Below are 18,334 nucleotides of genomic sequence, written 5' to 3' on the forward strand. Positions count from 1 at the left end.
AAAACTCTCGGAACGCAGCAGCGGAGCGAATGAAAAACAAACTACAGCGAGCTAAAACTAAGTACCGAATGAGAACTAAACCATGAATCGAGACAAATCACATGAAGGCAAACATATCGAATGTAAACATGGGTAGCAAAGGTAACCAATGATGCTCGATGGCGACAGGGTATTTGTTCGACCAGTTCGTCCTTCTACACAAGGACTACGTATGGTTGGAGGGTTTGTGACTTAACACGGAAGATAAACTCTTTTCACCCTATTCTCCTCGACAATTGGTTCGTCAACCAATGCCGATCACTCGTGGTAGATACTTTAAGGCGATCTCCGAACCTTTACAGACTTCTTCTTCGAGAACTACAATCACTCTTGGTCTCTAAAGAAATTGACACCTAACCATCTAGAGAGTTTGCAGCTCTCAAGAGTAATAGGCGGAGCGTACTTGACTTAGATTCGAGTGATGCTGAACCACTATCTAATTCTTTGGCTCTAGGGGTTTTCTCTCGGTAGATTTTAAACTCAAATGGCTCAGAGAGGGGGTTGCTCAACAATCTTCTCAGAATCAAACGGAGCAGCCACCGGACAAAGCCAGCGCGGGGTGACTATTTATAGCTGTAGCCTTCCCAGATGGGGAATGACCATTTTGGACACGCGGTCCAGCCAATGGCCAACCGACACGTTTAGAACAGTCGGATTTTGGAGCAACGGCAACATTACTTGAGGAACAAGTAACGCCAACTCCTCGATCTGAGACAAATCTCTCGCAGCGACGAAGATCATAGTCTCTTGCTCGCAAGTATTTGCTTGAAACACAAAGAGATTTCTCTCACAATTTTCATAGGATTTGGGTTTAGCATCAGAAAATCAAAGTTTCGAACGCTACACCCCTCTTAATAGTACGATAGTCCTATGACTCAATAAAGAGAAGAAGAACAACGAAATAAATGCTACGTCTTCACTTCGTCTTCAAACTCCTCGGACACAACCATTTTCCTCGACAAGCACCGAACGAATTGCTTCACTTCAACAATTTTTGACTTGTCACTCTTGTTATCATAGTCTTCGATGATAACCTTCACTGCAGCACAGGGAGATTACCTTTGTCGTTTAACTCAAACTCCTCGTGATCTCAGGGACCTGTTACCCTGTGTGCACTAGCAAACACATAAGTCCCATACTGTTTATTTTAACAAACTCCAAAACATAAGGGGCCTATCATTGCACCAACAGTAGTCCTACGTGGCGGCGGTCCGGACTTTCGCAAAGCCCCTAGTTTGCTTCCGCTTTGCAGGAAAACAAACGAGTGGACTAGTATAAGGACCGATGCAGCAACATTGGATGACAAAGTGCATTTGGACAGTGTGGTACACACGTTTGCAGACGATTCCCGCTTTGGAGGTGCTCTTATTTTCCATCTGGTTAGACTCGTGTGTCCTTCACGAGTCTTAAAGCATATTTTCTTCTTCGATGTGTTCTTTTTTGAATTTCACATGTCTTGATGGCGGTTGATCATCCGCCTATCACCGGAGACATATCCATATCCAGATTGCTGGTTCTTACAACCACCTGGCCGATGAGCTAGCAGAGTAGTGCACTATCGAGGGTACATCAAACTGCTTTGGCTTCTGCTAAGAAGTAACCGCTAGATCACAAACACAAAGAACAGCCAAAGAAAATTCAAACTAGTCAGGGCATCTTCAATCGTACTGGACAAATATGACCTCCTAAATGTCCGCCGCAGGAGTCGGCCACCCCTTATGACCATCTGTGGAACCACAACCTCCATTTACGAACCTTAAATCTATGCAAACACATGCTCTACGATTTCATACGGTACTACTACAAATAATACTTAATTTAAACACATAATAAATATTATTAAAAAAATACATAGTTTGAACATAAAATTTATTTGGAGTGCATAATTCAAACCTAAAATTCAATGGTTTTCAGCGTGGTTCCACATATGCTTCATAAAGTTATATACTCCAGGCTTCTGAAAATATCAATCTCACATATCCATATTCCCCCCTCGACCATCCTTGATAGTTACCCCATATATGCGTTAGCGTCCCAAGGAAGAAGGAAATTATTGCAATATTAAGAAGAAGAAAAACAGATAAGAATTGTTGTTCTTTTCCTTGCATCCAAGCAAACATACTGCTTCTTTTCACGTGTTTGATATTCATCCAATGATATTTTCTTTAACACACATTTGATGTCAACCTCATCTGCAGGTTGATTGCAAGGCAGAAGCGCCATCGATGAGACGACAATGATGATGACATCAAAGCAGTGTGCGGGGGGGGGGGGGGGGGGGCTTTACATGATCGTGAGGCAGAACCGACGATGATGAGTGTGGCGACCTCAAAAAACTTGGAAGGGAGCTAGTTGGAGTGAGATGGCTATGATGGAGGATTATTAGATCCCATGAGAAGTGATTGATAGAATGATTAATTCAGCGCCACCGATCACTATACACAATGAGCCAGAGATGATGGCACCGATGAAGACAAGGTTGGGTGGGAACTCAATAGTGGTGTCCGAAAAAAAAGAGTACGTGGTTGAAGTTGGCTCAATTTCATTCGAAAAAAGACTCAATTTAATCAAAATAATTTATATGATAACTGTATAGCCAAACAATTTTTTGGAGCCAGCGGAAAAGAGCCTTTTTCTTTTTTGTCCTTCACCCAAATTGGCCAACGAGGGTGATCAGACGAGAGAAAGGACCGAAGGATCAACGCAGCAAGCCACGAGTCAGCACGTTCTGCACATGAGTACATATGAACCTGTTTTTCAAAAATGTACTTTTAACGTGTTTTGTAATGTCCAAAAATTCTAAACAAAATTTTGTGCATACATGTTCGCAAAAATATGTCCATGGCACAAAATTTTGTGAAAAAAAGTATTTTTATTTTGGCTTCGTAAAAAAGACAATTTTTAGTGCTTCTAATAGCGTTTCACGGCACAATATTTTGTCTTTTTTGCACAGGCTACAAAAAAATTGTTTTTTCGTGAAACTTTCCACGCACACTTAGAATATGGAGATGTCAGCGCACACTTTTTTTCAGAATTTTTTGGCATTTTAAAATGTGTTTTCTAAAATGGATTCATATATATCCGGATTTATCCATACACTTCCCAGCAAGCCACGAGGTGTAAAATGAAAAGAAGAGGCAGCCACGAGGGCAAGTAGTAGAGAGAGAAAAATGGAAGGGTGGAATAAAGACAGCACGACAGCAGCAGATGGTGTTGTGGTCGCAGCTGGATCCTGAGCTGTCCGGCTGGTGGCATGAGTTGTTTTTCTGTTTTCTGTTTGCCCCCACTACCCAATATGGGCTGCACTTAAACAACAACGCCGCGTTTCTGCCACATGCACCAGCTCCACTGCTAGCTCATGCACATTATTCCATTCTCTTTTCTTGCTCTTCTCTTGGATTGATGTCTCCTGTGTGTGTATGGCTCAAATGTGTCCTGCTAGCAAATGCAATACTCCTTTGGTTCAAGGAAACATGTAACACCACAATATATTCACGAGATGAAAAACTAACATAGAAACACCATTGGTAAATGGAATCAATTGCTTGCTAAAAGTGTCCATAGTATTTTTATTTTTTGCGGGAAAAACTTTTGGTCCATTCATCAATTGTCCAGACAATATAAAGAACACCAAAAGTAACATAAATTACATTATCATCTAACGATGACTACAAACACTGAAACGAACCAAAACAGTCGTACTCCCTCCGTTCCGATTTATTTGTCGTGGGTATGAATGTATCTAGATGTATTTTAGTTCTAGATACATTCATTTTTGTGACGAGTAATTTAAAACGAAGGGAGTAGAACCTTATCTTAGTTTCTCCGCAATTTTGCGCTCCTTTGCACAAAGTATTCTCGGGTTGTGAACTTGGGTCATACGGATATAATAGGCAAAAAAAAATGGGTCACATAAATAAGCAAAATTTGACGTAGGCACACCTTAGGGACGCACAGCGTTTACATCTCTCGCCGCTAGTACCGGCCACCTGCTTCCCCTCATCGAAGACAATAATTCTCACCAGATTTCTCGGCACCGTTGGGCCTCTCAATCCGACGGCGGGCGTTCATCAAAGTTTCTGCAAACCAATTTCTTGTCGCTGCCGCAATATTAAAACACTAGCGAGACACTATTTAATTGTTTTTTTTCTCCCCTCAGTACTATACAATTTCTCCATTCGTCTCCTGCTCTCCTCCCCCATCCCTCGCCCCCCTCCTCGCCGCAAGCTCTAATCCCCCGAAGATTAGCTCCAACGAATACGAATAACTGTGGATTAGTGCGAGGCTTTGGTTGCGGCAAATCTGGGGTGGGGCGGTCGGAAGAGTTGCGGCCGAATTGGTGAGTATTTTTCGCGGTTTTGGTTGTTTCTTTCTGCAGTTCCTGGTGCGGCCTTGCTCTTCTTGATCCGCCTCGATTTGTGCCGTGCTGTTTCGATGCGTGTGTGTTTCTGCTGCGTTTTCTTCGTCCAATTGACACCCTCCGGTTCGGTCCTTTATGCGGACCTCGGATCTTGACCACTTCGTGGCACAATTGGATGCTTGCGGTCGAAGCAAATTCGAATCTTTGACGCGAATTCGCTGTAGAAGAACACAAGCAAAATTGTTCTGTCATGCCGTTCGCTGAGATCTGTGGGTAGAGCTGTGAATTGGACCGCCTCGATTCGATGCAAGTTCGTGTTAGTTTAGTGTTAAATTTGCTCAAATCTCACAGATGTGCTCTCTGTTGTGTGCAGTTTGGTCGAGCAGATGATGATGGCGAACGCGAAACTCCAGAAGCAGGCGCTGCTGCCGCCGCGTAGCCCGTTCCCGACGGCAGCGTCGCCGTCCCCGTACGCGGACCATGGCCCGATCGCCCGGCCACAGGGCGCCACGCACCACCGCTTTGGGCATGGCCACGGCCATGGGCACCACCAGCGCACGTCGTCTGAGAGCATCATTGAGGAGCAGCCGTCGTGGCTCGACGACCTGCTCGACGAGCCTGAGACGCCCGTGCGCCGCGCGGGGCACCGCAGGTCGTCGAGCGACTCTTTTGCACTGTTCGACGGAAGCGCTGCCTCTGGCGCATTTGCCAATGGTTTTGAGGAGATGGGGGGAGGAGGGCAGGCTGCCCCATGGGGTGGTGTGCAGGAGTACTATGCCAAGCCAAGCTCATACGGGAGGCTGCAGGGCCGGCCGTGGGAACAAGGCATGCCGAATTTGGCAGGTTACAGGCCAGGGCCGCCGGTGCTGGTGAGGGAGAAGCTGGGTGGGCATCACGGGCCACTGAGTGCATCGAGGGATCATGAACATGCCATGGACAAAAGAGCTCTTGATGAACTTGGGGCAGAGAGGAAGGATGGTGTGCTGCCAAAGTATGCACAATCGGAGGCGGACACCAAGCGTGCTAAACAGTGAGTATACTCCTGCTGCATGATTGCATCCATGCTATCACTTCCAACACTTATCTGTGTTCTGAAATTTAACAATTGAGAATCATTAACGATGATAGCCAGGGAGTGCTATCCATTTACTTAAATTTTGACCACATACAGCAGGGCCAGCCCTTTGATGTGGGTTAGCTTATATTTTAAAGTCAAAATATGGTTAGCTTAGATTTTAAAATCAGAATACGCTCTGCTGGTTTTGCTATTCTGAAGTTCAACGTGATAAAGCAAGCAATGTAGTCCTTTACTAATTCTGTATAGTCGCGTGGCACATTTGATCATGCTCGCCAGTGGTGGAGCAAGGAACTAAAGTTAGAGGGCTGCCAAATGAATCGAATATTTTAACAATATTAATGAGGGCCCAAAGTATGCAATACTAGAGAATTCCTTGGATTTTAAGGATTGCCAAGATGACATGCATGCACTTAGGAAACATGAGGGCAGCCCTGGCTCATGTCATTCCCCCCTCCACCACCGATGCTCACACCTGATAGAATAGTGCAAATATGTACTTATTTCACACATTAGTTGTGGTCACACCTGACAGAATGGATAGTGTCCGATGGCAACATAAATGTAAAACAACATTTGAATATTCTTCCTTGTAAAATTGCACCTCAACTTTATGAGTCTTAAATCAGACATGATCATATATATAATTGTAAAATCCTTAATGGACAATGGTACGGACATTGCAATTGCATAGCTACCTATATACTAGTTAGATTGGACTTAAGGCACTATGGTTTATCAGATTTTTTAAAATTTTAATTAGCGTACATATATATGTCAAGATTCCCAATCTGCAAGTTGTAATAGCATGGTTAAACATTTCCATACTTTAACGCATCTAATATTTTTTTACCAACATTTCTTGCAGGCAATATGCTCAGAGGTCCCGTGTTCGAAAACTTCAGTATATTGCTGAGCTTGAGGGTAAAGTCCAATCATTACAGGTGAGCTCATCACAACAAAAAATGGTTTCTGTTCCACAATGCAGTGTTGTATTTGACAAACAGAAATTTTTTATGTCTGAATAATGCAGTCAGAAGGGATAGAAGTGTCTGCTGAAATGGAGTTTCTTACTCAACAAAATATAATGCTAGACTTGGAAAACAAAGCCTTGAAGCAAAGGCTGGAGAGTATAGCACAGGAGCAAGTAATTAAACGTGGTAAGTATGCCCACTTGTATTTTTTTCTTCATATTTTGGACTTCTGCTCCCCATCAAAAAGTTTTTTTTTTACTATTGCATTAAATTTCACTAAAAAATTATTCAAATGCAACTCTTCAGTGAACTTTAGAGATACAGTACCATTTTGAGGTTCTATTCATATGCTTTTTAAAAGAAGGTTGGGGTGTTGTACTTTCTGTGACGTTAATGAGGACCAATAACATGAGTTTCTTAGGTAAGATTGAGGATCAACCAAGTAGTTGAGTACATGCATAAACAAGTATGTTTTCTATAAAATGTCTTCTGGATAGGAGAAATATGAAACTAGTGTTAAATATAGATGGTGTTCAAATTCTGAAGAGATATCTTTACAGTTTACACTATACTGTCTTCTCAGTGAGAAGTCTAAGTGATGGGTACATGCATAAATAAGTTTAGAATTTTCTATACAATGTCTTGTGGACAGGAGAAATATGAACTACTGTTAAATATCGATGGTGCTCAAATTCTGGAGAGATGTCTTTACGTTGTACTGTCTTGTCAGTAAGAATTCTGGTTGAACTTTAGGCTGAAGCATCCTCATAAAAGTTTGATATCAAACAATCATGTTTTAAGTGAACTCAAACGGCGACTACTATTCGTTTTATCCTTCAAAGACCTAATGAACCTTGAAGTTTGCAAGGCATGAAACAAAATTACCTACCACTTATCCAAGCTAAAGTTGCAGCATGGCCTTAATAGGCACGTTTGGGACCTTAGCCAAGCTTTGTAGAGGATACAAATAGTCCATAGTTCTTTGATAAGTTCTTGGAACATATCATGTGTCATGGACAAGACTGGTGGAACCATCGGTCGCTGAAATTCTAAATGCACAAATATGTTCTTATGATATTTCAAGTTAGGCTTCTGCATATTCATGCATACAATTCATATAATGCATGTGTCCATTCAAATACATAGTCACATGCTAGTGGTTGTATTTCATGTGGTTTGTGTATGCTTACTTTTCGTGGCTTTCATGCCTAAGATAGTGAGAGATTGCTAGCTAAGAAACGCATTGGTAACCTGAGGAGCTTAATTTTCTAAAAGAAATTGAGAGATTGCTGCCTTAGGCTCAGTTTGCAGTTAACAAAAAAAAAGGCAAACACCAGTTGTAGAAGCTGGATTATCAATTTATCATAATCCACCTCAGTGCCAAACGTAGCGTTAGTGAGATATTATCAGATTGTACGAACATCTTCTGCACAAGATTTGGTTTAATTGGGTGCACTGTTTTTGAGTCGAATGACTAGTCACGACTAGTCGTGGAGTCGTAACTGTAAGGTCAACTCAACTGCAGGGTCGACTTGTCAACAGTCGCTACCCTAGAATGACTCGTCGACTCGAAAATCTTGATTGGGGTATTAAGTTTATTTACTCAAAGCTGAACACCCTGCCATGAGATTTTGTTCTGCTAAAAAATTAAGAAAAATGGAATGGTCTGACTGTTCTACTCCAATATTGCAGTTCAACAGGAGATGTTTGAGCGGGAAATTGGTCGTCTAAGGTCATTGTATCAGCAGCAGCAACAGCCACCACAGCCTCCTACTCTTGGTCGTAGTAACAGCAGAGACCTTGACTCGCAGTTTGCAAGCATGTCTTTGAAACAAAAAGACACCAACTCTGGGCGTGACGCCGTCTCTGGGCCTCTTCGTACTTAGTTCTTTCAGCCTTTTTTTCTCGTGAGTTCCAAACCACCCCTAGACCACTCTTTTGTGGCTGTGAATTCGCGTCAAGAATCCTTAAAGGAATGCATCAGGAAAGGAGCAGCACATTTGGAATTGTGCCCCTATCACTTGGTGAATAACTCTGGAAAGGCTAATAACTGTGGATCTGATCTTCATTCTTTGGGAATATGCACCTGGTGGTCATCCTCAGCTCACTGCCATTGTTGATGCTCGACCAGTCGGAGGTGTTTAGTGTTTTATTTGTAGCTCTGGATGCTGTTCGTGCATCCCTGTACCATTTCGGATCCTAGGGTTCTAATTTGTTCCTGTGGTCTTGTTTCTCTATGTTGTTTTCTTCATGCATGTTAGCCATAGTCTGCATTGCTTTGTCAGTGGAATGTGGAGCACTAGTTAGCATCTGATACAGATGCTTTTAAATGTGCCACATCCTTGAGAACTCATTTGTTTTATCGTTGGTGATTCAATAAGGTAGTGCAAATAAAGTATTAGCATTATCCAGAGTTGGGACTTGGTGTTGACATGCTGCAACTTCACTGTGAAATTCTGCAAGTTGTGCCATCTCGTTTCATTTGACACACTTCTTGTGAGTAGATTTATCTCATTTGGGAAGATTTACTCGTATATTTTGCACGCCAGTATGGCTGTGCTTCTGATTCAAACTTTGCAAAATGTGAGTACATACATGCACTGGCAGAGCTTCACGAGGGCGAATTTTTAGAACACAAAACTGTTTTATTCAGATAAGAACGATACAACATAGGAAGAAAAATCGAAGAAACCTTATTCCAACATGCCATCGCCGCTACCACCTTGACGTTGTTGCCACGATTTAAACTTCAAAAAATGTGAAAGATGACCCACATACTCTGAGTGGTTGCCCTTAAAAGGTTGCTATATGCATTTGGTCTGGAAAGCAAGCCAGATGGCGACATGCTCATGATATGTAATCACCATTTGTGGTGAACTCATGCAATCAACTTCTGCTTTGGGCAACAAATTCGCTGAAAATTGCGAAAATGGTGAACGTGATGTGTTTTAAAAGTACAGCACCTGAGTTCAACTTAAAATTCATGGTGGATTAAATAGACAAAGGGGCAAGTTTCATATGCATACATTTTCTTCGCGTTTTTTGTGTGAAAAAATCCAATCTATTATAAAAATTTACCGCAAGTTCAAAGCACCTCAAACATTATAAAAATTACATCCAAGTCTCTAGACCACGGAACAATCACTACCACCGCTAGAATGAGCTGCCGACGCGTTGATGTTGCCGCTCCCCTACCGGAGCTTTACGGGAAGACTTTGTGCACATGCCCCTAAGGACCAACGTCTTCGAGCCGCGGTATAATCTCCTAAACCCTTGAATATATCTGAAGCAGCCGACACCAAATCTCGCCATCATGCACGCACAACGAGAAACCCTAACCTCGTCGCCCTAAAGAGATGTCAAGATTCTACATTGGAGTTTCGTCGACTACGTCTAGATGGATGAACTCGAGGATCGAAACCCGCAAAACAAACTCAAAGACGAAGTTACTATCCTCCCGAGCGCTAATGAACAAACTCGAGGAGGATCGAAACCCGCAAAATGAACTCGAAGACGAAGTGCTACTATCCTCCCGAGCGCTGCACGTGTGAGGACTAAAAAACCCTAACCTAAACTATTAGCTAAAGTGAAGGCACCTGGATTCCCCTCCCTGCCACTGGCCACCAGAGCGGCATGGAGAGTTTTTTTTTTTGGAATTGTTTGGATTGCTTACCACATGTGTTGCATGGAGAGTTTGCACTAGCCGCCAAGGGGAAGGGAAGAAAACACTTGCTTTTTATACATGAGTAGAATTAATACGGCCGTAGAAATGAAAATCAGACATTCAAGAGCAAAACAGCAAACACAACAAAATTTACAGGTCTGGTCGTTTGGATATTACAGTAAACAATATGACAGTCATGTGAAAGAGTGGGGCACATGACATCACAGTGAAACCAAAATTCCTACAGAATTTAGGCATCAACTCAAAATTAAATCGATTAGAGGCAAAATCCTATGAAATTGGTACCATCATTTTTAAGATTCGGAGAGCCTGAAATTCCAGAGGCTGGAAGGATCGTACCATCATTTTTAAGATCCAAAGAGCCTGGAATTCGGGAGGCTGGAACCTTACAGAAAGGATCTTACGAAATTCCTGCAATCCAAAGAGTGCCAAGAGTTTTCACGTTGATTGCTCTTGTGCCATTGGTGATTCTGAACCCAATTCCAGAGTGTTTGGACCACCTTTAAAAACCTTCTTGGAGATTGAGTTGATTATAAATTCATAGCAAACTCCAACATTCCAGTGTTCAACAAAGGAACTCGGTAACAGTACATACTTCTCTAAAGACAATTTCCAGACATTGACCCATAGACACCTCAAATGGAAGAAATCGCAACTAACCCGCATTCCGACAATAAACTAGTTACACATATTGTATTGCTCCCGATGAACAGGGGCTCCAGCTTCATTGCTGATTCAAATCAACATCCATTTGTTCTGCAGGCATCTTTGATTTAAAATCAGCCACTGCTTTGTCAAAAGTCCCTCTAACATGCTGGCCCATCACCATCAAGTCCTGTAAAGCATCTTTCATTACATCCTTTGCTGGATCTCCTGACAGCACAACAAAGACACATCAGAATAGCGTGAGCGCTTTCTTCAGGGGATTAGACGGATAGTGAAACTGGGAAGTGGTTAGTGGGCAATGAGACGGCATTGATAGTTCCGGTATTGGAATTGAATTTAATCCAAACAGAAACATCAATCTAGCTGTGTCTGCCAACACCATGGAAGCAACAATACTATCTGATATCTAGATGTACAATTTGTAAAGGAAAGGCGACCTAATAAGCTACCCAACACATTGGAACATCCGGTATGAAGATAGATTTACAAATACTAGGCATTAGAAAACCAACTACCTACTCGAGACGCAACTGTAGGAAGTAGCAGATAGGATGTGATTCTTGCAAAGTTAATCAACATAAAGCATGTACAAAAGCAACAGTTAAGTCCACAGGGATTAACAAATAAAATATCAGGATCATATGACACGATACAATACCTGTAGTCTGAACTCTTATGTTGACTTTGTTATCAGCAGGATGAGGGATGCTATATCCACAAAATGCTACCCTTGGGCTGTGAGTAGAAGATGAAACCAGAAAAAGAGAATGAGGATCTTGAACAGACATATTCATGTTTGTTTCTAGTATTTAGACATCAAATTGTATTTGTAAGGTTTTAGCTTCCAGTAGAAGTATAACAGAAAACGTTCACCTTTTTGCATACTCTAATGCCACCAAACAGTTAAGCAAAACAACGACTTCTAATTACAGATATTCATAGTTCCACTTGGAAATCATATATGACTTTTTGATTAGAATTAAATTAGAACTAGTTGCCCCCTTGACACATTGAATTGGAAAATCTAAGTGTTATCTGCTGAGCATAATGCTAACAGAAAATTCATTAAATCCATTCAGTAACATCAGGTTAGTTTCATGAAGGTGGTTCACCGTGAGGAAAAGAAGATGCTATGCTGAGCAAGTACCTGAGTTTTATGAACATGCGCCAAGATGTTTGGTAGTCTAACTTTAGGCCATATAGACTTACTATGCACTTACATTTTGCAGCAACTAAGACGATATTCCAAATATATGACCATAAATCAACACTGTGTTGACAATTATACCAAACAGACCAAGATGGTTGCTTCATCTTATGGCCTAAAGCTTTTTGTTTTACTCTCTTAGTCTCAGGTGATGAAAACAAAGTAGGAGAAACTAGAGTATTTATCTTCCAACCCAGAAAATTAATTTGAAAAGAGTACAGAACTTCACATGTCCTGGAACCAATCCAAAGGTTAAACCCTGGAATTATGAAACATAACATCCAGATCCCGGAAGTAAATTAAGTGACTCACTTTTGTCCTAACCTCAGCCCAGACCCTCTGACCGTGCGGCACCAGCACTTTGACCGATGACATGTGTCTAGGCTATTTTGGTGTGAACATTCCTACCAGTATCGGTTGGGACATGTATGTTAGGTTTCATGGTTCCGGGACAAAAATAAGAAAGAATCATTGGCGCAGTGGCCATGGTTAGAAAGGATGCAAACTTGGCCATCTTGCCCCCGTTGCAGCACATTACTCCCATGGCATGCACCAAAGATCAAAGCCTTGGCCAGCAGATGGTATATTATTTGCGGTTCCTGTTGATCCGGATGCTCAATTGCTCTGTTCCAAACAAGCTTCTCACTAAAATTGACATAATCCCACCACAAATCCATGTCTATCTCTGCACTCCGTATCGAACATTGCAAGAAGCTAGAAACAACCAAAAGTCCAGCACTAACACGAGAACACTATTTCTCTTCTCTAATCATGCGTCCACGGTTCCGCCGTAGAATTAGCAATACCGCACACATAGAGATGGATTCTTTTACAAAAGGGGAAGCGGAAAAGGATGGAGAAACATCACTCACTCCTGGTTGAGTACAAATCTGACGGAGTTGGCGAGGGTGTGATCCTCCTCCATGATGGAGAAGGTCGACGCGCTGGAATCTGCCACCGAACCGTGCTCCATGGCGCCTCCCGCGAATCGACGGGCACGGAAAAGGAATTTCTGGCTCGGGGAGGTGCAGGTGGCCAAAGGCGGGGGTTAGAGGCGTCGGCGTCGGCGGCGGCGGGGGGTCTGTGTGGCTGGGTGGCAATTTTGCGAGGTAGCAGGAACTGTCTCTGCACCGTTGGATGGAGGGGTACGATGGATTCGAGATTAGGGCATCTCCAAGGGAACACCTCAAACTGACGCCCCTGCTTGAAGCTTGAACGGTCGGTCCGACGCCAGCCATCCAAAACTAGCATACAAAAATCCCTTATTTCCTTATTTCAAACATGCGAAACACGGTTTAGATGAAACTAGACAAAATTTGACGGTAATGCTATTTGGCTGACGTTTGCTCGGGAATGGCAACTTTAGTTTTAAATCAAACGGTTTTTATGCCAATTTATATTGTCACAAAAATGACAACTTTAGTTTGCAACTACAACAAATCCTGATAAAACATTTAAGGGTCCGTCTATGTCACCACTACCTTATTTCTTTAGGGTATATTTAGAATTCATTTAGATGTAACATGTTATGTCCAAGTTAACTTCACCATCTATTTGTGCTTCTTCGCACTTTTTTTTTTACAGTTGGCCAGTCTTCTCCAGCCCATGAGCAGCGCAAGGCAGGCTGGAAAACGAGCCGAAATAATCGATCCCCTCGTTGTGCAATGAAAAGTTACTGAGTTCGCTTATAATAAGTACACCTACACAGCAAAGAAACAAGAGAGATCGAAAGCTAGGTTAAGCATAAGGAGGCGAGGGGTCCACCAGGTCTCGAGACGCTAAGGCGATAGGGGGCGATCGCCAGGCGACTGTCCTCCTACGCTAGGGTTGGGGTTTTCGACGGATCTAGGTGGTGGAATCCAGCGTGGCTCGGGGTGGCGACGGCGTCTACCTGATCCAAGGCTGGTGGTGCTGCATCTCCTCGCTTTGGTGCGGCGCTCATGGCGGGGGGAAGCAGATGGAAAGGGTGCGGCCATGGCGAACAAATCCTCAACGACCCCATTTGCAGCGGCGGCGGCTATGCCACCATCGCGGAAGGAGGGGGGATCGGCTAGCAGTGAGGTGGGCAAGTCCCCTGCGGAGAGCAAGACGCCGGATCCGGTGGCAAGCCTTTCTGCGAGGTTAGGAGGCATGGTGCTTATGGACAAGGAAGAGGAGGGCTTCATCTTTGATGATCCAAGTCCAAAAGTACGTAAGGATTACCGATGGTCTACTGTAGGTAAAGTGTGCTCTCCCCGTCCAATGAAGATGTCTGTGGTGGAAAAGACGATGCCTAGAGCTTGGGGTCTGCACCGGGAAGCCAAGTTTGCTGAGATCGGTCCTAATATCTTCGAGGTTCACTTTGGGTCAGAGGGCGATTATAGACATGTCATACACAATGGCCCGTGGCAATTTGATTTCAGCGTGCTGGTCATGAAAAGATATGAAGGTGATAAGAGACCATCAGAGATGATTTTTGACAAAATTGACGTCTGGGTTCGTATCACGGACCTGCCACCGGATAATAGAACCGAAGTTTTTGGTAGAGCTTTGGGAGATTGGCTGGGAGAGACTGTCAAGGTCGATGTTGATAAGGAGGGTTTTGCTAGGGGGCAAAATTTTAGAGTAAGAACAAAGATTTCTGTTTTTGAACCGCTAGTCAGAGGGATTTATCTAAAGAAGAAAAAGGATGACAAGGAGAAGACTTGGTTTGATTTCTACTATAAGAAGACCCCGCACTTTTGTTTTGACTGTGGAAGACTAGTTCATGGTGGGGGGGGGGGGTGAGCCTTCGGTTGACTCGATAATGCAATGGGGGGGGGGGGTTGGTTGAGGGCCTCCCCTGGAAGAAACAACTCAGGAAAAGGGGGTCGATGACTAGAGCAACAAGCAGTAACAACAACTTTGGCAACTCTCACACTGGTGAGGATGCCCATAACAATTTTGTTCATCCCAGGATCAGGGATATGCCAACAAAAAGGAATTTGCAATCTGAATTTTCTCGCACCTCGGGCGGTCGCACTAGTGACCGTTCAAGGCACAATGGGGGTGAGGTTTCGAGCCCAAACAGAGCTAGGGACAAGCCCGAAACACCGCAGGGGGCGTGACCTCAGAGAAAGTCTCGAGAGTCGAAGGGAACAAGATCTTAGAGGTAAACTGATGGAACAACGGATGGGTAGTCAGTAAGGAGGGACAAAGGGAGACAGATGGGGAGGGAAAGACTCAAGACAAAAAATATGGCCTCGGTCAGTGCCACGGAGAAGGAAGCTCTAGCGGGTACCATGTAGAAGCGGGTCGGGTCGACCCACCGGGGGATCCGACATGCATGGCACCAGGGGAAGATGAAAAGGTCACTATGTGTGCAGGGATAGGTGGGACTATGCAGGTGGACACCGATCGGAGCCAAACACGTGGCATGATGATGGAAATAGGAAAAGAAGGCCGAGAGAGATGTGGAAAGCGAAGGGAGACTCAGAAAGAAGGGGCTCCAAGGATGGTTTCATTCGCGAGATGAGGCGGAGAACTGCCTCAGTGTTTGAGCGCATCCAAGACATATATGACCAAGCGGCGGACCCTGTCGACCAGGGCCGCCGAATGCCATGAATCTCTTGGCCTGGAACTGTCGAGGACTGAGGTTGGACTCGATAGTGGGCGAACTGAGGGATCTGATACAATCCTACAACCCAGCGGTGTTTTTTTATGTGAAACTAAAAAGAAAGCAAGGCGATGGAGAGGCTGAAATGGAGTTTGGATTTCAGATGTGGTATGGCGGTGGATTGTCAGGGAAGGAGTGGTGGATTAGCATTATGGTGGAGGGACAATGTGCAGGTTTCTTTGAGGCCTTGGAGCCAATATTTTGTTGATGCTGCGATAACTTGGGAGGGCAAATCCTGTAGATTCACTGGATTCTACGAGGAGCCAAGAACGGAGCTGAGGAAGAAGTCATGGGATGCAATTAGATACTTAAGGGCTCAGGACAACCTCCCTTGGATATGTGCGGGAGATTTCAATGAAGCTTTTGTTCCAAACGGACCAACTTGGTGGAAATAACAGAAGTTTTGCACAAATGGAAGATTTTCAAGACTTCCTGGCTGACTGCGGCCTAGTAGATCTTGGATTTTCAGGCTATCCTTATACTTGGGACAACAAGCGAGATGGGGGAGAGAATGTACAAGTTCGTCTGGACAGAGTCACGTGCAACGAGAGCTTTCTTGATCTCTTTGCAGAGACAACTGTGGAGCATGTGATGACAGAGGAATTCGATCACCAGGCGATACTGATATGGGCTATGGAGACGACTTCTACCCGTAGACCAGTAGGGGACATGCCTTTTTCGGTTTGAGGAGGCATGGACCCGACATGAGAAGTATGATGAGATGGTGGCTGAAGCATGGGAATCTTCGGACGTGGGAGCTCAAGGGGTTCATGCATGCATGCATGCAGCGGTTGGGCCGGGTCGCGAGCTCGATGCAAAGATGGGCTCGGGTGGTCTTCGGATCAATCCGACACCAAATTAGCAAACTCAAAACCCAGCTCGTTGCAGCAAAAACACGAGCAATGGAAACGGGGTGCTCACTAGAGACCCGCGCCATTGAGGATAGGCTGCGTGAGATCTATGCCAGGGAAGAGTTGTTCTACCGACAACGATCACGCGTGGACTGGCTTAAGGCGGGAGATCAAAACACCAAATATTTTCAGAACAAGGCCACGCATAGGAAACGGAAAAACACTATCAGGGTGTTGCAGCGTGACAACGGATCTCGGTGTACAGTTGATGAGGACATGCAGGAGTTGGCTGCATCCTTTTATGAGCGTTTGTTCACATTTGATGGCTCGGCAGGAGCTAATGTACTATTACAAAATATTGCGCCCTTGGTTACGGTTGAGATGAATCAAAGCCTGACGGCAGCCTTCTCAGATGATGAAATAGAGCGAGCTTTGTTCCAAATGGGACCTACAAAGGCGCCCGGACCAGATGGACTCCCGACACTATTCTACCAAAGACACTGGTCTTTGGTTAAGGATGACGTGTGTAGGGCGGTGAAAGATTTTTTGATGGGTGCATCAACGCCTAACGGTTTTAACGATATAGTTATTGTCATGATTCCAAAAGTCAACTCACCAGAGTTGCTTTCTCAGTTCAGACCAATTAGCCCGTGTAATGTGCTTTACAAGATAGCAACAAAGGTGTTGGCAAACAGGTTAAAGAGCTTGCTCCCATTGTTGATTTCAAAACAACAAAGCGCTTTTGTTCCGGGGCACCTGATAACGGATAATGTTTTTGTGGCATATGAGTGTGTGCATGTCATTCGGAACAGAAAGAGGAAGAAACCTTTGTGTGCGGTTAAGCTAGACATGATGAAGGCCTACGATAGGGTCGAGTGGATCTTCCTTGAACAGGTATTGAACCGAGTGGGTTTTGACCAGCGATGGATTGCTATGATTATGAGACGTGTAACATCTGCGAGGTTTTCTATTCGGCCGAATGGTGGTTTATCTAGGGGCTTTATCCCCTCTTGTGGACTCAGGCAGGGTGACCCTTTATTGCCCTACTTATTCTTGTTCTTTGTGGAAGGTTTTTCGGCACTTCTTAATAGAGCACAAGAGGAGAATCGTATCAAAGAAGTTTCTTTTGGGAGCAGTAGCCCCAATGTTACTCACCTACCGTTCGCCGACGACAGCATTGTTTTCCTTGAGGGATCATCAGATAACATGCTAGCGCTGAAGGAAATCCTTGGGCAGTATGAGGAGGCCTCGGGGCAGCGTATAAATTTGCAAAAATTGTCTATGTTCTTCGGCAAAGGTACTCAGGATGAAGTGAAGGGGCAGTTGCAAAACATTCTGGGTGTTCATAATGAGGCTCTTGGTGAGCGATACTTGGGTCTCCCCACACTGGTTGGGAGATCAAAAGACGGTACTTTCAGATATGTAACAGAGTGCTCAAAGGGTAAGGTCAATGGTCTGAAAGGCCAAGGTTTATCGAAGGCCGCGAGAGAGATACTTGTAAAATCCGTACTCCAAGCCACACTAACTTATACTATGAGTTGTTTTCACCTCACAAAGAAAATGTGCCAGAACCTGACTTCTATCTCGTCAAAATTCTGGTGGGGGGCAACAAATGGTGATAAGAAGGTGCTTTGGATCTCTTGGGAGAAGATGTGTGATGCCAAGCGGGATGGAGGCCTAGGGTTTCGAGATCCAGAAGCTTTCAACCAAGCTCTCTTGGCTAAACAGGCTTGGAGGATTCTTCAGTGCCCGTTATCTTTGTGTGCTCGGGTTCTCAAGGCAAGATACTTCCCGGATACGACGATTATGTCAGCCACTTGCCCATCGGGAGGATATTTCACGT

At 44.1% G+C, this 18,334-nt stretch overlaps 2 protein-coding genes across 2 annotated transcripts; one reads left to right on the plus strand and one right to left on the minus strand.

Annotated features, from left to right (window-relative positions):
- Positions 1 to 4,115: 4,115 nt before the first annotated feature.
- On the plus strand, positions 4,116 to 8,861 carry LOC147975000 (Basic-leucine zipper (bZIP) transcription factor family protein). The gene is made up of 5 exons (XM_087517928.1): positions 4,116 to 4,378; positions 4,773 to 5,429; positions 6,343 to 6,418; positions 6,508 to 6,634; positions 8,141 to 8,861. The coding sequence occupies exons 2-5, from the start codon at positions 4,786 to 4,788 to the stop codon at positions 8,332 to 8,334; spliced, it is 1,041 nt and encodes a 346-aa protein (XP_087374054.1). The 5' UTR covers positions 4,116 to 4,378; positions 4,773 to 4,785; the 3' UTR covers positions 8,335 to 8,861.
- Positions 8,862 to 10,634: 1,773 nt separating this feature from the next.
- Positions 10,635 to 13,153, minus strand: RPC14 (RNApolymerase 14 kDa subunit). Its single transcript, XM_087517930.1, has 3 exons — positions 12,879 to 13,153; positions 11,458 to 11,534; positions 10,635 to 11,006 (listed from the first exon to the last, which is right to left on the minus strand). Exons 1-3 carry the CDS (start codon positions 12,977 to 12,979, stop codon positions 10,858 to 10,860), a joined length of 327 nt encoding a protein of 108 aa, XP_087374056.1. The 5' UTR covers positions 12,980 to 13,153; the 3' UTR covers positions 10,635 to 10,857.
- Between the last annotated feature and the right edge of the window lie 5,181 nt (positions 13,154 to 18,334).

This window comes from Triticum urartu, chromosome 4A (assembly GCF_056163025.1).
Source record: "Triticum urartu cultivar PI428250 chromosome 4A, HENAU_Tu73, whole genome shotgun sequence".
Classification (NCBI taxonomy): Eukaryota; Viridiplantae; Streptophyta; class Magnoliopsida; order Poales; family Poaceae; genus Triticum; species Triticum urartu.

Excerpts from the sequence above, each read along its gene's own strand:
- RPC14 (XM_087517930.1), bottom strand. The coding sequence starts at position 12,979 with ATGGAGCACGGTTCGGTGGCAGATTCCAGCGCGTCGACCTTCTCCATC. Across the intron at positions 11,535-12,878 it reads AGATTTGTACTCAACCAGGA|CCCAAGGGTAGCATTTTGTG; the intron begins GTGAGTGATGTT and ends TTCTACTCACAG. Across the intron at positions 11,007-11,457 it reads CATAAGAGTTCAGACTACAG|GAGATCCAGCAAAGGATGTA; the intron begins GTATTGTATCGT and ends TTGTGCTGTCAG.
- LOC147975000 (XM_087517928.1), top strand. The coding sequence starts at position 4,786 with ATGATGATGGCGAACGCGAAACTCCAGAAGCAGGCGCTGCTGCCGCCG. Across the intron at positions 5,430-6,342 it reads GACACCAAGCGTGCTAAACA|GCAATATGCTCAGAGGTCCC; the intron begins GTGAGTATACTC and ends CATTTCTTGCAG. Across the intron at positions 6,635-8,140 it reads GGAGCAAGTAATTAAACGTG|TTCAACAGGAGATGTTTGAG; the intron begins GTAAGTATGCCC and ends CCAATATTGCAG.